At 33.9% G+C, this 15,566-nt stretch overlaps 1 protein-coding gene across 2 annotated transcripts in view; it reads left to right on the plus strand.

The window, feature by feature from the left end:
- LOC115241299 (serine-rich adhesin for platelets-like) overlaps positions 1 to 9,557 on the plus strand; it is a 157,361-nt gene extending 147,804 nt beyond the window's left edge. For both annotated transcript variants that reach the window (XM_029816996.1, XM_029816997.1), the window contains 3 exons: positions 3,126 to 3,307; positions 6,828 to 7,068; positions 7,605 to 9,557. In XM_029816996.1, coding sequence (XP_029672856.1) covers positions 3,126 to 3,307; positions 6,828 to 7,068; positions 7,605 to 7,852 — 671 coding nt within the window. In that variant the 3' untranslated portion in view covers positions 7,853 to 9,557. The remainder of the gene's footprint in view (positions 1 to 3,125; positions 3,308 to 6,827; positions 7,069 to 7,604) is intronic.
- Positions 9,558 to 15,566: the final 6,009 nt, after the last annotated feature.

Genomic DNA, 15,566 nt, shown 5'->3' on the forward strand with positions numbered 1-15,566 from the left:
AACGGTTAGTTCGGCCACTAAGAAAATTATTAACGGCTGGAGAACCGCTAATCAAAGTTACAAGTTCGACGAATTTTTACATTTTTGACGTATTAAAAAGCAATGGTATGTTTCGTAAAAAAATATAAATATTTAATTAATAATATTCTTCCAATGCATTATATGCGTTAAATAATACTCAAATGTTATCATTTGTTTGATAAAGATAAAAAAACAAATTGCGAGATTGCATCAGTGAATTGTTTTTTCGTAAAAATTTTCTCTCTCGGCGTAATAAAAATGATTCGCGTCTAATAAAAGTGATGGTTTTTTCTTATTTAGCCATTCTTCATTTTTTTCTTTTTGCCGTTAATCGAGTTTCGGCTTATTTATCTGCTTTCACAGACGAGGCAACGTACGAGTATATGAAATAGAAGCGACATTAAGGAGCGGCATTCTTTAAAATCTGCGAGCCCGGGAACGGAATGTTTTCTTTTTTGGCATAAATTCATGCAGATAACGTTCTGCAAGCTTAAGCGTTTGTCGCTTTACGACGATATTTCACATTTCATTCAAAGGATTCTTGATATTCTGCCTTTTATTTAGCGAGCGAAATTGCCCCAACAATTTGATAGAATTAATTGTTTCTATATCATCCTTTTATAATCTTAAAATCTGCGATTTAAAATGAAGATCTTTCAATGCCACCGCGTTGTAGTTTTGTTTACAATCTGCCGTCTCTCTTTCTCGAGACGATTTGCATACGACGTACATAAGATGAGAAAAAAATTCTAATCCGAAAGGACATCTCAATTCTCATTCTTCGTCCTTTCAAAGCATCGGATGAATATAGTCTTATTTTCTTCTTGATTTTATCGCCGCTTGGCATGTCATTCTGCGCATTTCTACCGTTATTGTATGTGCGAAATATGATTTACATAAAAGCGAGAACGATACCAACCCGCGTATCACCGTCGCGTACTCGTATTGCTTTGCATTCGTCACGGCTATTGTATCACACGCGTGCCATATCGATCGACATAGGCGTGGATCCGCGATTTTTGTATGAAAAAGTTAGTGTAGAACTGGCACGAATTCAATGCATGCACATTACAATGAACTTTCGATATATTATGCATATTAACGAAGAAAATGGATATTCGAGCACCTTTTTCTCAGAAAAAAATTATTTTGTTTTATATATTATATGATTATCTTTTAATTTTATTTTCAATTATAATTTTCTAAATTAACATCTAAATTGCATAATAAATATTAAGAATAATATTTTTTATCAAAAAACGATAATTATTATATGTTGATTACAAATATGTACGTAAAATCACAGTAAAAAACTCTGTACAATCTGCTTTTTTAACAGTAATATTATACATAAAAATTTTTAATAATTTATAAAAATTTTTGTTTTATCTTTTGAACAAATTATTACCTTGTGCAGGGATACCAAATGCGAATACACGATCTTTTTCGTCGGATATAATTAATAGTTATTACATCAATATTTTTGTATTAGCGAACATAGTATGACGTGGTAATATGATACGGCTATTTCATTTCAATATTACAAAATTAAATTACTAATAAACGGTTAATAACGCACGACTTACACGCATGCAAAACCGACGCTACAAACATTATGTCATGTTTAATTCACTCTGAAAAACATATTAACGTCTGAAATTAATCCGGACACGAGGAGCGTGTACCACTTGGCGAACAAGAATTATTAGAGGATAGCGATGTTGACCTAATACAAGCTGTAGCAATGGCGATGCACCGACAAAAGTGGCTCCATAAGTTACAATCAAGTTGACATTACTCGAGCGAGAACTCTTTCAAGTAAATCATTTGAATTACTTCGAACGCTGAATATTTCTTTTCGCAATCTCGCCATACAGTTTTGTAATCACTTATGTACTTTTTGATTTATATTCGATGTCATGTAAATTTAATTTCTATAATTAAATAAATTCCATATAAATATAATTTAATTTAAATGGTGCTTCTCTTGTACAAATTTCGGAATTTTATTTAAATGAACAATAATATATACAAGATGCAACGCGCGCGTCATTAACGATAAAAAATTATATATGTTGTCGCAGGAGTTTGTAATTCAAACATGTGATTATATATTTATTAACATTTTTGGAAAACATAATCTAGAGAGAGAGAGAGAAATGCCACTTTATCTATGCACGACAATATTTTCCGTTTGCTGAAATGCAACAGAGCGTGTCTCAAATGATAAACCGTCATTCAAACGCTAATCCATGTACTCATTATAGAAATATGTACTCATAATACTGTATCCTCTGTTTTTTAAAGCTTGCATTACTCATTTAAATCCCCAGGTTATGTGATGAATAACACTCAAAAAAGTGGTATTGCAACTACAGCAAAAATTTTCTGGGTGCGCAAAATTAACTGAGGTACATAAATGATTAGCAAATACTGTGATATCGCATATGTTTCGCATTTAATCAATCTAAGTGACAGAGACAGAATTTATATCTGAACTGTTTGTGAAATTTAGAAAGAATGTTTTTCTGTGGCGCCTATCCATGTAAGGCCAATCATACTTGTTATAAAGTTTGGCTGTGATACACAGAAAAAATTAGCGGCAAGAAACAAATAAATATATAATCCTCACATCTAACATATTTGTATAACGCGCCCAATCTATCTAGCTCTTTTAAACAATTTCTCTCAATTTTTCGATGCTGCAGTTATAATTGGCAGTTATATTTCTCACAAAGAGTGTTCTAGCTGTAGTATCGAAACTCATATTTATCCAATGCAGTGATTAACATTTGGCAATGGGACCTAAATTTTCTAGAAGATATTATTAGAATATTGCTGCTATAAATTCTATATGTAACAGACAATATTCTAACAGATACAAAAAATAGCGATAAATTTTTGTTGTGACACCTAGAAATCTACCTATATCAGCAAGACATTTTTTTGAGTGAAGATTTATATTCTTTAGAAACGGGTTGTGTGACGGATAAGATTTATCCTTCGCTGATTGAGATTTTATTTTACTCGAAACGCAGGAGCTCCAATGCGCCGTCCATGAATAAATATAAAAAACGCAACGCGTAATTTCTTTCTGATTACAGAGCCTCATTATCTCATACTCGAGTACGTCATGTACGGTAAACTGCTCGCATATCTGCGTGATCACCGCACGAGACAGTACTTCTACAACTTTAGCGAGGACTCAGCAGCCTTGACATCCAGAGATCTCACGGTTTTCGGATATTGCGTGGCTAGAGGCATGGAATATCTCGCGTCAAAGAAGGTACAGAATTTTTTTTACATGTTCAGGATAGTTCCCATAAACGTTAAAGTTCAACGAGATTTAATTGATTCTCTGTGTTTCTCCAAAGACAAAATTACAAAGTAAGTCTCTTTAACGCTATGGGAACTGCTGATAAGTTTTAATTTAACATTTATATGTCATATTTTTTTTATGGATAGAGGTAAAAACTTATTTCCCATATTCATGTGTTCACATGGAATAGATAGTATTTTTGTGCTTTCTTTTCTGGTTTCTTGTCGGCTTATATGCACAATACGCTATTGAGAAAAAAATGCGATCAAACACGAAAAGAAACGAGTTGCAATAAATCTCGATACGGAATTTAGTCTCGATAAAATAAATGGAGTCTCGGCTTGATATTGATGTCTTCAACATAAGCACGATACCAAATATAATCTCTTTTTGCGCTTTTTTATTGTTTCATGATTTTACATAACTCTCAGAAAATTAATAAATAATTTTATAAGAAATTTTTTGTTAATAAAAGTGATATCACATAAGAATAAAATAAGCGTAAAATGTCCTATTTCGATTATCACACCGATCGGTAATAGGCCTTGATGATATTATGTTGTTCCCCTCGACAATGCAAGATCGCTAGGACATAATATAATTAATTATTTTTTCTTCATTATGCACGATTGACACATTTACGTATAAGCTAAAAATCCGCAAGGTCTTCACATAACTAATTGTCGTCCATCGAGGAGAAAAAATGTTTCTTTCGCTATACCACAACGTGGTATACAAAAATAATAAAATCTCGAATTATTACGCCGATACATTCTAATAGTCCTTGATGACTACATCGACCCTCAATCTCGCTGGATCGTCAATGCGCAATAGGGTGCTAATTAATTTTTCTTTATTACGCACGTCTTATTTATGGATCGAAGAACCTCCAGGTTTCTCGACGCAACTAATTGTCTCCTGCTGTAGGAGAAAAAGTCGTTCAAGACCGACCACTTGACGATCGCTTGGCGATCCTCGCGAGTCCCTTGCTTTCTTTCTTTTCGGTGACATGAGTGCGCTTCGATACATACCGCCGAAAGGACGGGTTGGGATTGGGACTGAGATTGTTGAACACGAAAAGAAAGGAATCGCGATAAATTTCGGCGCGACACTTCGAGGATCGATGCACCGCGGTCGTTTAAAGTGTTTAGATGGAGCCTCCCTCGTTAATCTCCACGAGATTAACGAGCCCACCGTAAAAGCGATATCGGGCGACCGATTAATCCTTTAGCCATCACCTTAAACGCTTGTCGAAGAATAAATTTGGGTATATATTTACGGATAGATTTACAACACTTTACGAGAAGATGTTGAATATTTGAATTTTGATGATTCGGAGAAATTTAACGTTTGCATTTATTTTTCAACTTAATGCATATAATATATTTTTAGTACATTTAATAATATTGTTGTAATTAAATGTCTCGTTCAGAACTTGTTTACGTATTATTAACTTCGTCAGTTATATTTATATTTTCATAATTCAAGGCTTCCTGAATACGCCGTAGTTTCTTAAACCACGAACGTTAATTGCTCACGAGATTGTTACACGCTATTGCTACTTATACTTGGCAACTTTTATGGTCAATTACTAATAATCTTATTCGCATTTGTGATTTATGGTGAATAATTTTTGCGCAGTTAAGAGTATAGAATGGCAAAATGTGATTAGTGAAGTTGTAATTGCAGTGACGCAGTGATTGACGCACGTAATAATGCACAGTTATAGCATCTCAACAATTGGATCGTCTCAGCGCACAATCTTATTATTTCTTCCTTACTATTGCGGGAGAAATAATTTTGCACGATACATTTACAATGAACAATGACATTAGCGATTCGAAGAATTTAATAGAATAGCTATAGCGCAATTTTTACCGTGAAACAATCGGCTATTTTGATTTGACAGAGAAATTAAAATTTTTCTTCATGTCTCTTATCCATATATAAAAATTGATAAAAAACGCAGCATAATTTTTTTTTTACAAGAGAGTGGAGGTCTTTCAAGGATATCTAATTTTCTGTGGAAGGCCATGGAGAGCATCGACTGTTTGACAAATAATCCGCTAATGATGTTTAATCTCAAACATTTTCGCACAGTCGTAAAACTTCCACCGTGACGTTTGTTGAAGGATCGTTCCCGCTTGGAGATTTATGTCACTAGGCAAAGATTGAGTTTTATCTCTCATAAAGAACGAGTTTGGAAATATTTGTTTAGTTTCTTCATCCGACTCGAGAGCAATAAATGGCTCTCAAGGATATATCTTAACAACAATCTATTTTTTATACGATCTGCTTTATTTCGTCAAGAATTTAGAATGGAATATTAAAATAGAATTAAAATATTAAAGTAGAATTAAATAGATTAAATTGAGATCTGAACGCGCGAACAATGATATAAATATTTTTTTGTGTCAAAATTCTTTTGTAGAGCAGTTCGTCAGTTTTTGCACGACAAAGAGGAAGAGGGAAATTTGCGCGGAATCAGCGATAGACGCGTATTCTAAGGACGTCATTCTAAGTAGAATATACCTGACGATTAACGGCAGAATAAAGAACCAAAACTTCTCTCGTAAGCGCTCGATCAAATGTCGAATTACCAGTTTCCGTTGTATAATAGCTTCTAGAAAACAAAAATTAGCTTCTCGGGTTTTAATAGACAATTATACACAGATGTGCGGGCTAAATGATAGTGCGCGTACCAGCTGCGGATGTGCGTGGATGCATTCTGGATGCGCCTCTGCATTCAAATTGAATACGGCAGGCGCAGCTGGTGCGGCTCGATGTTTCGTAACATCGCGTTTGCATCATTCAGTTGTTGCGTGTAATAATTATTATTTAGATCTTCTTTCTTCATGGCTTTCGGTCTTGCTATTTAGTGAAAATTTCGTTTGGCCAAAAAAGTGCACGGGAGAGATAATGGTTAATTAATGTATAATTAATAATAATGATGGCTATGCACAATCATGGCACAAAATGTACAAATATCATAATTGACGGTTAAATTACAAAGTACCTGAACGATTTTGCATTTGAATTGTTTCTTATATTTGACGACTAAGCAGACGCAGATGTTCCTTGCAGCTGTCATTATACGCACGTGACCATCTGTCAACGAAATTTATATTCCTGTTTGTGTTTATTCTTTCCAGAAATCCTTACTTATTTTCCAGTAGTATTTGCATATATGTACATCGACGGATTGACATTGCTAGATTTATTAGGTCCAACGAGTACCTGGCTTGTGTCGATAAAATAATATTTGCAGGCACACTTCGTTTCACGGTATCGAATCCCGTCTCGTCGCGCTTGAGCTCGGATTCAAGGCTAAGTTTTTCTTCAAATGACTTGTCGTATCCAAGTATCGAGTACTTATAATATCACGCTCTAACTTCTCTTAGGTCTTAAGCAATCGCAAACCCGTAATGGAACACGCATCTCTTGAACGCCGATCGTTTATCGATGACTTTGTTCTTTCTGTACGCAGATCATCCACCGCGATCTCGCCGCCCGAAATGTCCTCGTGGATCACAACAAGCTGTGCAAGATTGCCGACTTCGGCATGTCGAGGTTTGCCAACGAAGACGGCGAGGTGATCGAGACTAGGCACGGGAGGAACGCCTTGCCGATTCGATGGATGGCCCCTGAATCATTGATCTATTCTCTTTTTACGACGAAGACCGATGTCTGGAGTTTCGGGATTCTGATGTGGGAAATCGTCACTCTAGGTAGGTAGCCTGTTTGTGGTATATACGAGTACGGTAGCTTGTTGCTGGAATAAATATTATCGACATCCGAGAGTCCGTTTGTTGTCTCGCTGTTATTTGATATGAAAATAAAGATACACGTTCGCAGACATGTTTATGTTAATAGCATTTGTGCATAAATGTTGTAAAACAGATGTTAAGAACAACATAGTCGATGCATTTTTAATTACTATATTATTGTCTTTTCATCGTTCCATTTATTAAATATATACTTATTCGATTAACTTTCTTTAATTAATACATTAAGAAACGTGTGTGTCGAGATATAAAATATTATTATAAAATATTATTATACATTTTTATAGCGCGTTTTTCTATTGATATGGCAATCAAACATTTGATGCGCACAACAATGTCATGTACTATCTATGGACCAGTTTGTATCTTGTTAGAACAATGTGCGTTTAATCGATGAATTGATACGGTAACATCCTACCGCGGCCTATCATGCTGATATCCCATCGTAATGATCGTACCATCTTGCGTTCTCTTTTCAGGTTCAACACCGTACCCGGATATGACGGCGCGGGAAGTCATGCGGAACGTGCACAACGGTTATCGTCTAGAGAGGCCTTCGCACTGTCGAAGCGAGCTCTTCAGGGTGATATCCCGATGTTGGCACGCCGATCCTGACCGCAGGCCGGAATTCCAGACCCTACGCAGGGATCTCGCTCAGCTACTGGAGGACAACATGAACGGACACTACGTGGACCTTGAGAGTTTCGCTTCCGAGTGCACTGACTAAGATAGAGAGAAAGAAAGAAGGCGGAAAAAATCGGGCACGTTGAATTAATCAAATTCTAAGAAATTTGAAATGTCTTATCTTCGACTTTTAAAATTTATCGAAATTTTGTACGAGATGTATTCGTATAGTTAAGTGCGTTAAATAATTGAAATACGTTTAGAGGAAATTTTCAAACTGCTAGTTGAGGAATGACGGAAGATAAAATATCAGTTAAATTGAATGATTCGTCGACATGCGTGTAAGAATGGCAGTCCGTCCACAAATTTCTAAATTCCAGTATGTTTGCATGAGTCTCGATGTCGCTGTGCATTTATAAAGTGTCATGGTGCGACGCACGGTATATTATGTATTTAGAAATGAATCTTTCTTGTTAGATGCTTCTACGAAACATTGAAGCATACGTATAATTAACGATGCTACTTTCCTCTGGCTGAAGCACAAGTAGGATGCAGAACGCAAAACATTGTAATATGCGTGATGCTGTGATAAATGACGAAAATAAAAAAAAAATCATAATCAACATATTAAAGCGCAACGGGAGTTTATAAAAACCGCAAGGTGTGTAAGTATTTTATTTAGTATAGTATTGCGTAAATAGTATCCTTAATTAGTTACACGCGTCATTTGTCAATTCTTCGATATATTTGTATCTTTTTAATTTTATTTATAAATGAAAAATGTTCTATTGAACGAAAATAATCAGTGCACACATGTATTCGCACACATTTTGAAAGAGATTATGCTCTATTGCGTAATATTCAATATAAATTATTTTCCAATCTTATCATAGGGAAAAAAATTCGAATGTTGTTCGTAAAATAATAGCGGATATTATTTTTTATATATGTCTGCCTTGATATTTATTTGTTATTCCGAACCATGATTATTCATTTAAAATGTACGAAGAAAAATGCAGTTTACAGAAAAACTTAATTCTCCTTGTTACATTTTGAAAACACAACGAGATTCAATTCTGCGTCGTAACATTTGTATATATTGTATTCCTCGCGCTATTATATATGTATTACATAGATATATAAATACAAACATTATATATTCGCCGGGAATCAAAAAGGATGTCGAACCGCATCATATCGTTGTAACAATGTAATAATAATTATCACTATTAATCGTTGTTAAAGGTATATATATCTTACGTTTCCAATCGCGCCCGGCGTGTTTATTCTTAATCATTCTAGTCTTTCGCGACGCGTTCTGGGGCGGCGATTGGTTATTGATTATATCGCACGCCATTATTTTTATTCTCCGCTTCGATGAACGGTGCGAATTCGCTCAAAAAATTATGATACCAGCGATATATTATAAAATATTTTGCAGCCGCTTTAGAGAACCGATTAAAGCCCCACCACTGTCAGTTGATTATTTTATTAGCTATTTTTATTTTACTGTCTCTTTTCTACGATGTCGTTTCTACTTTTTGAAACGTCTCGTCTGTCGTTATTACTCGGGATCATCGTTTTCGAGTATATTGCATTTTAGGCGTTACTCTCACGAAAAAATGATTGCGACCAACAACACTGTATGTAGACTCGATTGTATTAAGAACTTTTGTCAGTAAACGTTGTGAGAAAATTTCAATCGCGTACATATTTCATTGATTAAATCGAATTTGTGTGGGAGTTTAGCGTATAATAACTTACGCAGACGCTCGTCTTTTAAAACATGACAAAGGTATGATATAAATCATCACGTATGCACATATCTTGTGATTATCCCTCCTTTTGTAAAATGTTTAAAATAAATAGTCTTGGAAATTTGCGAAAAATAATGGCGTAAAGTACGGCGAAATCGCTATCGTGCGTTACGCATACCACACGTTAATTATCTCAATGTAAGAGATTCGCGATTTCTAAATTTTATAACATAAGTAATACAAGAATTCTCAAGAATAGTATTATGATAGTTTTATATTCAGATGTCGAATTCAGAAAACATTGGAATAAAAAAAATCTCAGTTCAAGATTTTCTCTCAGAATCATCCTGGGTTGCGGTCAGACGCGCGAGAAAAGTGCTTCTTTCTCTTTTAATTAGAAGGCGGCCTTTGTGCAGTTGCTTTCGGTCCTCGTGATTTATGAAATCGTGTGTGCGCGACAGACGCCGCAGATTTACTGCAACGGGAATATGGATTTATACGTACGGTGGACGAGATAAAGGCGTGGTATGCAAATATATCCGTCGCGTTTTGTCAAAGTCCGCGAGCTAAAAGACGATGGAGATGCCACTGCACAACATTTAGGAGGAAGTAAGATCAAAGGAATCAAATTCCCGATCGGGATATTAATCGGAATGGCGATCCAGATAAGAAGGCGGCTTAATAAAATTAATCGAGAATTTATAAAGTAATATTTTCATATACTTGAAGCATTTTTTTATTGGCATGTAATTAAACACGTTATTGATTATATTTATATAATTGCGATTACGATACAGATCGTACATAACAAGATTTTAACAACTATAACAGAATTTTATATTGTATTTAGCTAACAAGTAGCAGTCTCGATTCTCGAATTTGCATGCCTCGAAATTATAAATATTAACTCACTTTCATCAGTATTCCATGATAAAGCATGCACAGATGCGAACGTACTTATCCATTCTATGCAGTTGTCTTCGCTCTTCGGAGCTCGTGGCACGAAATGAGTGCGGCGTATGTTTCAGACTGCAGATCGTTACCGTAAATTGGATCGCATTCCTGAAATCTCAGAATAACCATAAAACGTCTCAGACTCGTTTATAGCTCAGGACGAGTTCCTTTACACTCGATGACGTAGCGACGAAGAAGCGCATTATTTATGCGATATTAAGCTTCAGTTAAATTTGACACTTTTCCAAAAAGTATTATAGCATTTACACGATAAATTTTTATTTACGTGATAAACAAGAAGAAACAAAAGGTAAAAAATATGATTAAATAAAAGTGTATAATCAAAAGAGAGAAGAGAGAGAGAAGAGAAAACATAGAAAGCGATTAATGACATACCTATTTATTTATTTATAGAAATTGTCATTTTATTACAACATACAGAAAAAATTAAGCTATTAGGCCAAAGATATAATTTGCACAAGCTCTAATTTTTCAATAGCAAAAGAACAAGGATTTATACACAAACATTATGATAAAATAAAAAATATAAATAAAAATAAAAAATAAAAATAAAAAGATCCAATAATTTCTCTCATACACGACATTGCACTTTCCTATACATCAAGTAAGGGAGATCAAAAGCTCACTGACCTTTCTGGATGATCTCGATGACGTAGCGACGAAGAAGCGCATTATTTATGCGATATTAAGCTTCAGTCAAATTTGACACTTCCAAAAAGTATTATAGCATTTACACGATAAATTTTTATTTACGTGATAAACAAGAAGAAACAAAAGGTAAAAAATATGATTAAATAAAAGTGTATAATCAAAAGAGAGAAGAGAGAGAGAAGAGAAAACATAGAAAGCGATTAATGACATACCTATTTATTTATTTATAGAAATTGTCATTTTATTACAACATACAGAAAAAATTAAGCTATTAGGCCAAAGATATAATTTGCACAAGCTCTAATTTTTCAATAGCAAAAGAACAAGGATTTATACACAAACATTATGATAAAATAAAAAATATAAATAAAAATAAAAAATAAAAATAAAAAGATCCAATAATTTCACTCATACACGACATTGCACTTTCCTATACATCAAGTAAGGGAGATCAAAAGCTCACTGACCTTTCTGGATGATACTTTATACATTCCTACGATCAATATTAACCGATGATGATATCCACTAAATGGTGAAACTAATCACTTTCGAAAGTATAATTAGACGATAGATTGCATCGATCGACGTGATTAAAACTATCGATCTTTTAGAATTATAACAATAAATATAAATTACAATCATATATGATTCCCCTCTCGTGTTTTATACGGCATGATGATGATTTAAGTAAAGATCGAGAAATTTTGCATTAATCACTTAATAACGGAAGATTATTAAAAGAAAAGTGAGAGCTTTGTATCAAAACGAAACAGTTATAACAATTTATTTACATTAAAGTATTGTATACAATACTTTATTGTATACAATTATACAATAATATATTTTATTTGTTTTATCTTTACATATTTGTATTTAGTTTATACTAACTTTCTATATTTTCGATCTTTGATCCTCGATTTTTTACAATTATATCTCGAGTGATAATAAACCGTTTCACAAAGATTATGCTCAATTTCATAAAGGTCACGATGTATGCACGCGGTGGTGGCAGAAATGCCAACGTTCGGCTATCTTTAGCGAAAGACTTTCGCCGCAGAATCTTCTCGGAGCTTCACAGTAATAATAATCCTCGTGTGTGCGCTCCTTTCTAATCTGCAGAAGTTAAGAATCGAAGCATGATCAAAAGAAGATCCGAGAGAACAACCCGCGTTCCACTTTCATTCATAACGCCGCCCAACATCCTCCCTACTCTCTTATCTTATTTCTTTTTATTCCTTTTTTACTCAAAGATGTCTATCTCATCGTAGTCTTTTAGAAATCGAGCGTCAAGAAAACCATACGCAATTCCCCTATGCGTGCTGATTCATAGTTTCCTCCTTTTTCACTACAAGTCATTAGAATATTAAGAGATTCAGAGTACGAGATTGAATTACGAAGAGAAGCACATTTACCTTAGTGTTCTACTTTAGTGTATTTTATTTTAAATTCCCAAAAATATTATGTAAAGAAATATCTTGAAAGTTTGACAATGCGATTAAATCCCTCTCTACAAAAAATACAATATATGTATAATTAGATTATATAATATTTTTAATATTTTATTACTAACAATTTCCGTTTAATGTTTAGAACTAGATGTTTATTCCTAGAATATGATAGATATCTATTCAACTCTGTCTTAATTCACGAATTTATAAACGCGAGGATATGCGACCTACATTCTCTGACTTGTTTGTTTTAGCCGGTTTTATCTATCCGTCATTCGGATGCGAATCCGGAAAGGAAAGAACGAGATGATCGTTTTCTCGAAAAATTCTCATCGAAATGACGAAAAATGAGAATAAACCTGTTTTTAGAATAGGACCGGAGTCGCGAGAGTGATAATCATTAATCTCTGCTGTATAAATGGCAATTTTCATTCGAGAAAGATGAAAGATATGCAAATAAGTTATTTTTTTTTTAGATATTTACAAGATAAAATTATGCAAATAATTTTTAAAAATTTAATATTTATCTTTCTCTAAGTTATATTATCATAGGAAATTTTTTCAAAAATATTCTGTGTCGTTTTACTATTTACTCTTTCCACATTCGGCTTGGCATCCGAAATTATGTTCTTACGGTTTTTTACAGTATAGAGCGTTTATCCTGCTCGTTCGTAGATGGTAACGTTCGCGATTTAATGCCAATTTACAGATCGACAGAAGACTCGCGGCAAACTTGCGTACATCAATCAGCTGTCTATCGATTACCTTATAAAGTGACGAAGGAAGCCACCAAAGGCATTTATAAACGATATAAATTGTTAGGCTTAGACAGGTGTAACTTTTTAATAAACTCTAAAATAACGTTGTAATGAACGCCGCAAAAACTTTAATTTGATATTTATATTATACAAGATTTATCTTGTGTGTTGACGTTTTAAAAGATTTTATTGTCGTGATTCTTTTTTAGATCGCATTCTATCTTTCAAAAATTTAATTATCATTCTTTTATCCGATTAATTCAATCTTCTCGAGAGAGTATACCTGTTTAATTGTTACGGCACAACAGCGATCTCCAATCTTCATTATACGATTGACTATAAGACACTCTCTAAGACCTCATTTTCCAAAGCGCAAATGTCCTTTACTTCGTGATATACTCATCCTCTCACGAAAGTAGGTTGATGGTAATTCTTAATATCAGCGGAAATTAGCAGCGCGTTTTACTCGCGACCTCTTCGCGAAACAATTCAGCCGCGTACCAAATCAACATTTTCTTCACAATGACATATCGCGCAGATAGTGTTAGCATATCGCTAACACTATCGAAGACACAGTAAGTACTGAAACGAAAACGCGCCATTCGTGCGTAACGCGAAAAACGCCGCTTTTGCCCCTTCTGTCATCTTCAAGCAGCTGTTATATTAGAAACGGGATATCGTATTTAACGGAAGAGAAGATAAGAAATAAATTTCAAGTGGAGCACAGTTACGGTATATTTTGGATACAGCGTACTTCGCTTTTGTGAAAAGAAAAAAGAAAGTCACTGACGCAAGAGGTCTTAGGTCGTATACGTTAATTACCGTTATTTCAACGTTAAATTACTCGCCGCGAACAAAAGTAGAAGTGCGTCGTGATTTTTAGGAATCCCCGTTCCCAAGCGATGAAACAATGTCCATGTATGATATGTCCATATAATATGTGAATTACATTTTTATTACAATTAATAAAAAATATAGAGAATATTTATAATAGGCAAGAGAATTATATCTATAATGTGTCAAGAAATTATACAATATTAATTTTGGTTAATGTTGATTTGTGAAAGAGAAAGGCGTCCCGTAAATGACTCTTAAATGACACGCATTAATTAAAGAGATGCGTGTAATAAATTTTTAAGTTCTCTCTTCAAAGCGCATAAGCAATTTCGCAAAAATGAGGGGATTAAGAAATTCATATTATTCTAAGCGCGACAATATCATAACGAATGCGAAATATAATTAACGTGAGAAAGTGTTCTTCTTATGCGACTCGTGTCTATATCTTAGCGCGTTTTTATCGCATTTTCGATCTTTCAAAATGAGCACTATATATGCAGAGTAACACTTTCGCCGTTATTTTTGCACAGATATTACATAGATATTATTGTGTTTAGTGCACTTTCCAAGCAATCTCAGATGAGTTAATCTAAGGTGAGAAAGTTTGCGATTGCAGTCTGAAATTGCATGATGTTTTTAGTGTAATAAAGGTGTGTGATATTATGCAATGCATTCTTTTATAAGATACTCTTCAAAAAAGCTAACTTGTTTTTTATTTTTAATAACCGATATTTCCCTTTAAATGGTATATTTGAAATTTTGAATTAATTATTTGACATTTTTCTTATATGAATTATATATATTAAATAAGATTGTCTTGATTTTATAGATTCGATACTTTTAAATCGCTTGAACTACATTTTTAAGAAGTTAATTCAAATCTAAATTGCCGAGCTGTCAATTTTGTAAACGGTATAGTTAACGTAAAAGAGTCTTAAATTAGTACATGTTCTGTCAACACACATATATGTACGCACGCATGCACTACGCACGCATGCACACACATGCCATACATATATTTTCTGAAAATCATTTTTATAAGCTGTTACTATGAATTATGTCGAGAGCGATCGAGTACAATGATCAATATGCTATTATATGGAGAATACTTCATATGAAATTGGGTGACTTTCTCTAAACAATCCTATACTGTTAATCGCATTATTGAAAGTAAGAGACATAAAGTGGCAATCATAGAGAAAATAACTCGTCGGTTAACCCACTGTACCGCACATGTCGATTAATTTTTTTCCTCGATACAGCAAAACCGATGCGAATATTTAAATTGCAGCTGGTCAACTGTAATTTTATTATGATAAAAACTTACGTGTTTTCACGTAAATCTCAAATTGACTCATGCATGACAATAGCCTCAGAATAATAAGTAAAAG

This window comes from Formica exsecta, unplaced genomic scaffold, assembly GCF_003651465.1.
Source record: "Formica exsecta isolate Colony F162 unplaced genomic scaffold, ASM365146v1 scaffold475, whole genome shotgun sequence".
NCBI classification, from domain to species: domain Eukaryota; kingdom Metazoa; phylum Arthropoda; class Insecta; order Hymenoptera; family Formicidae; genus Formica; species Formica exsecta.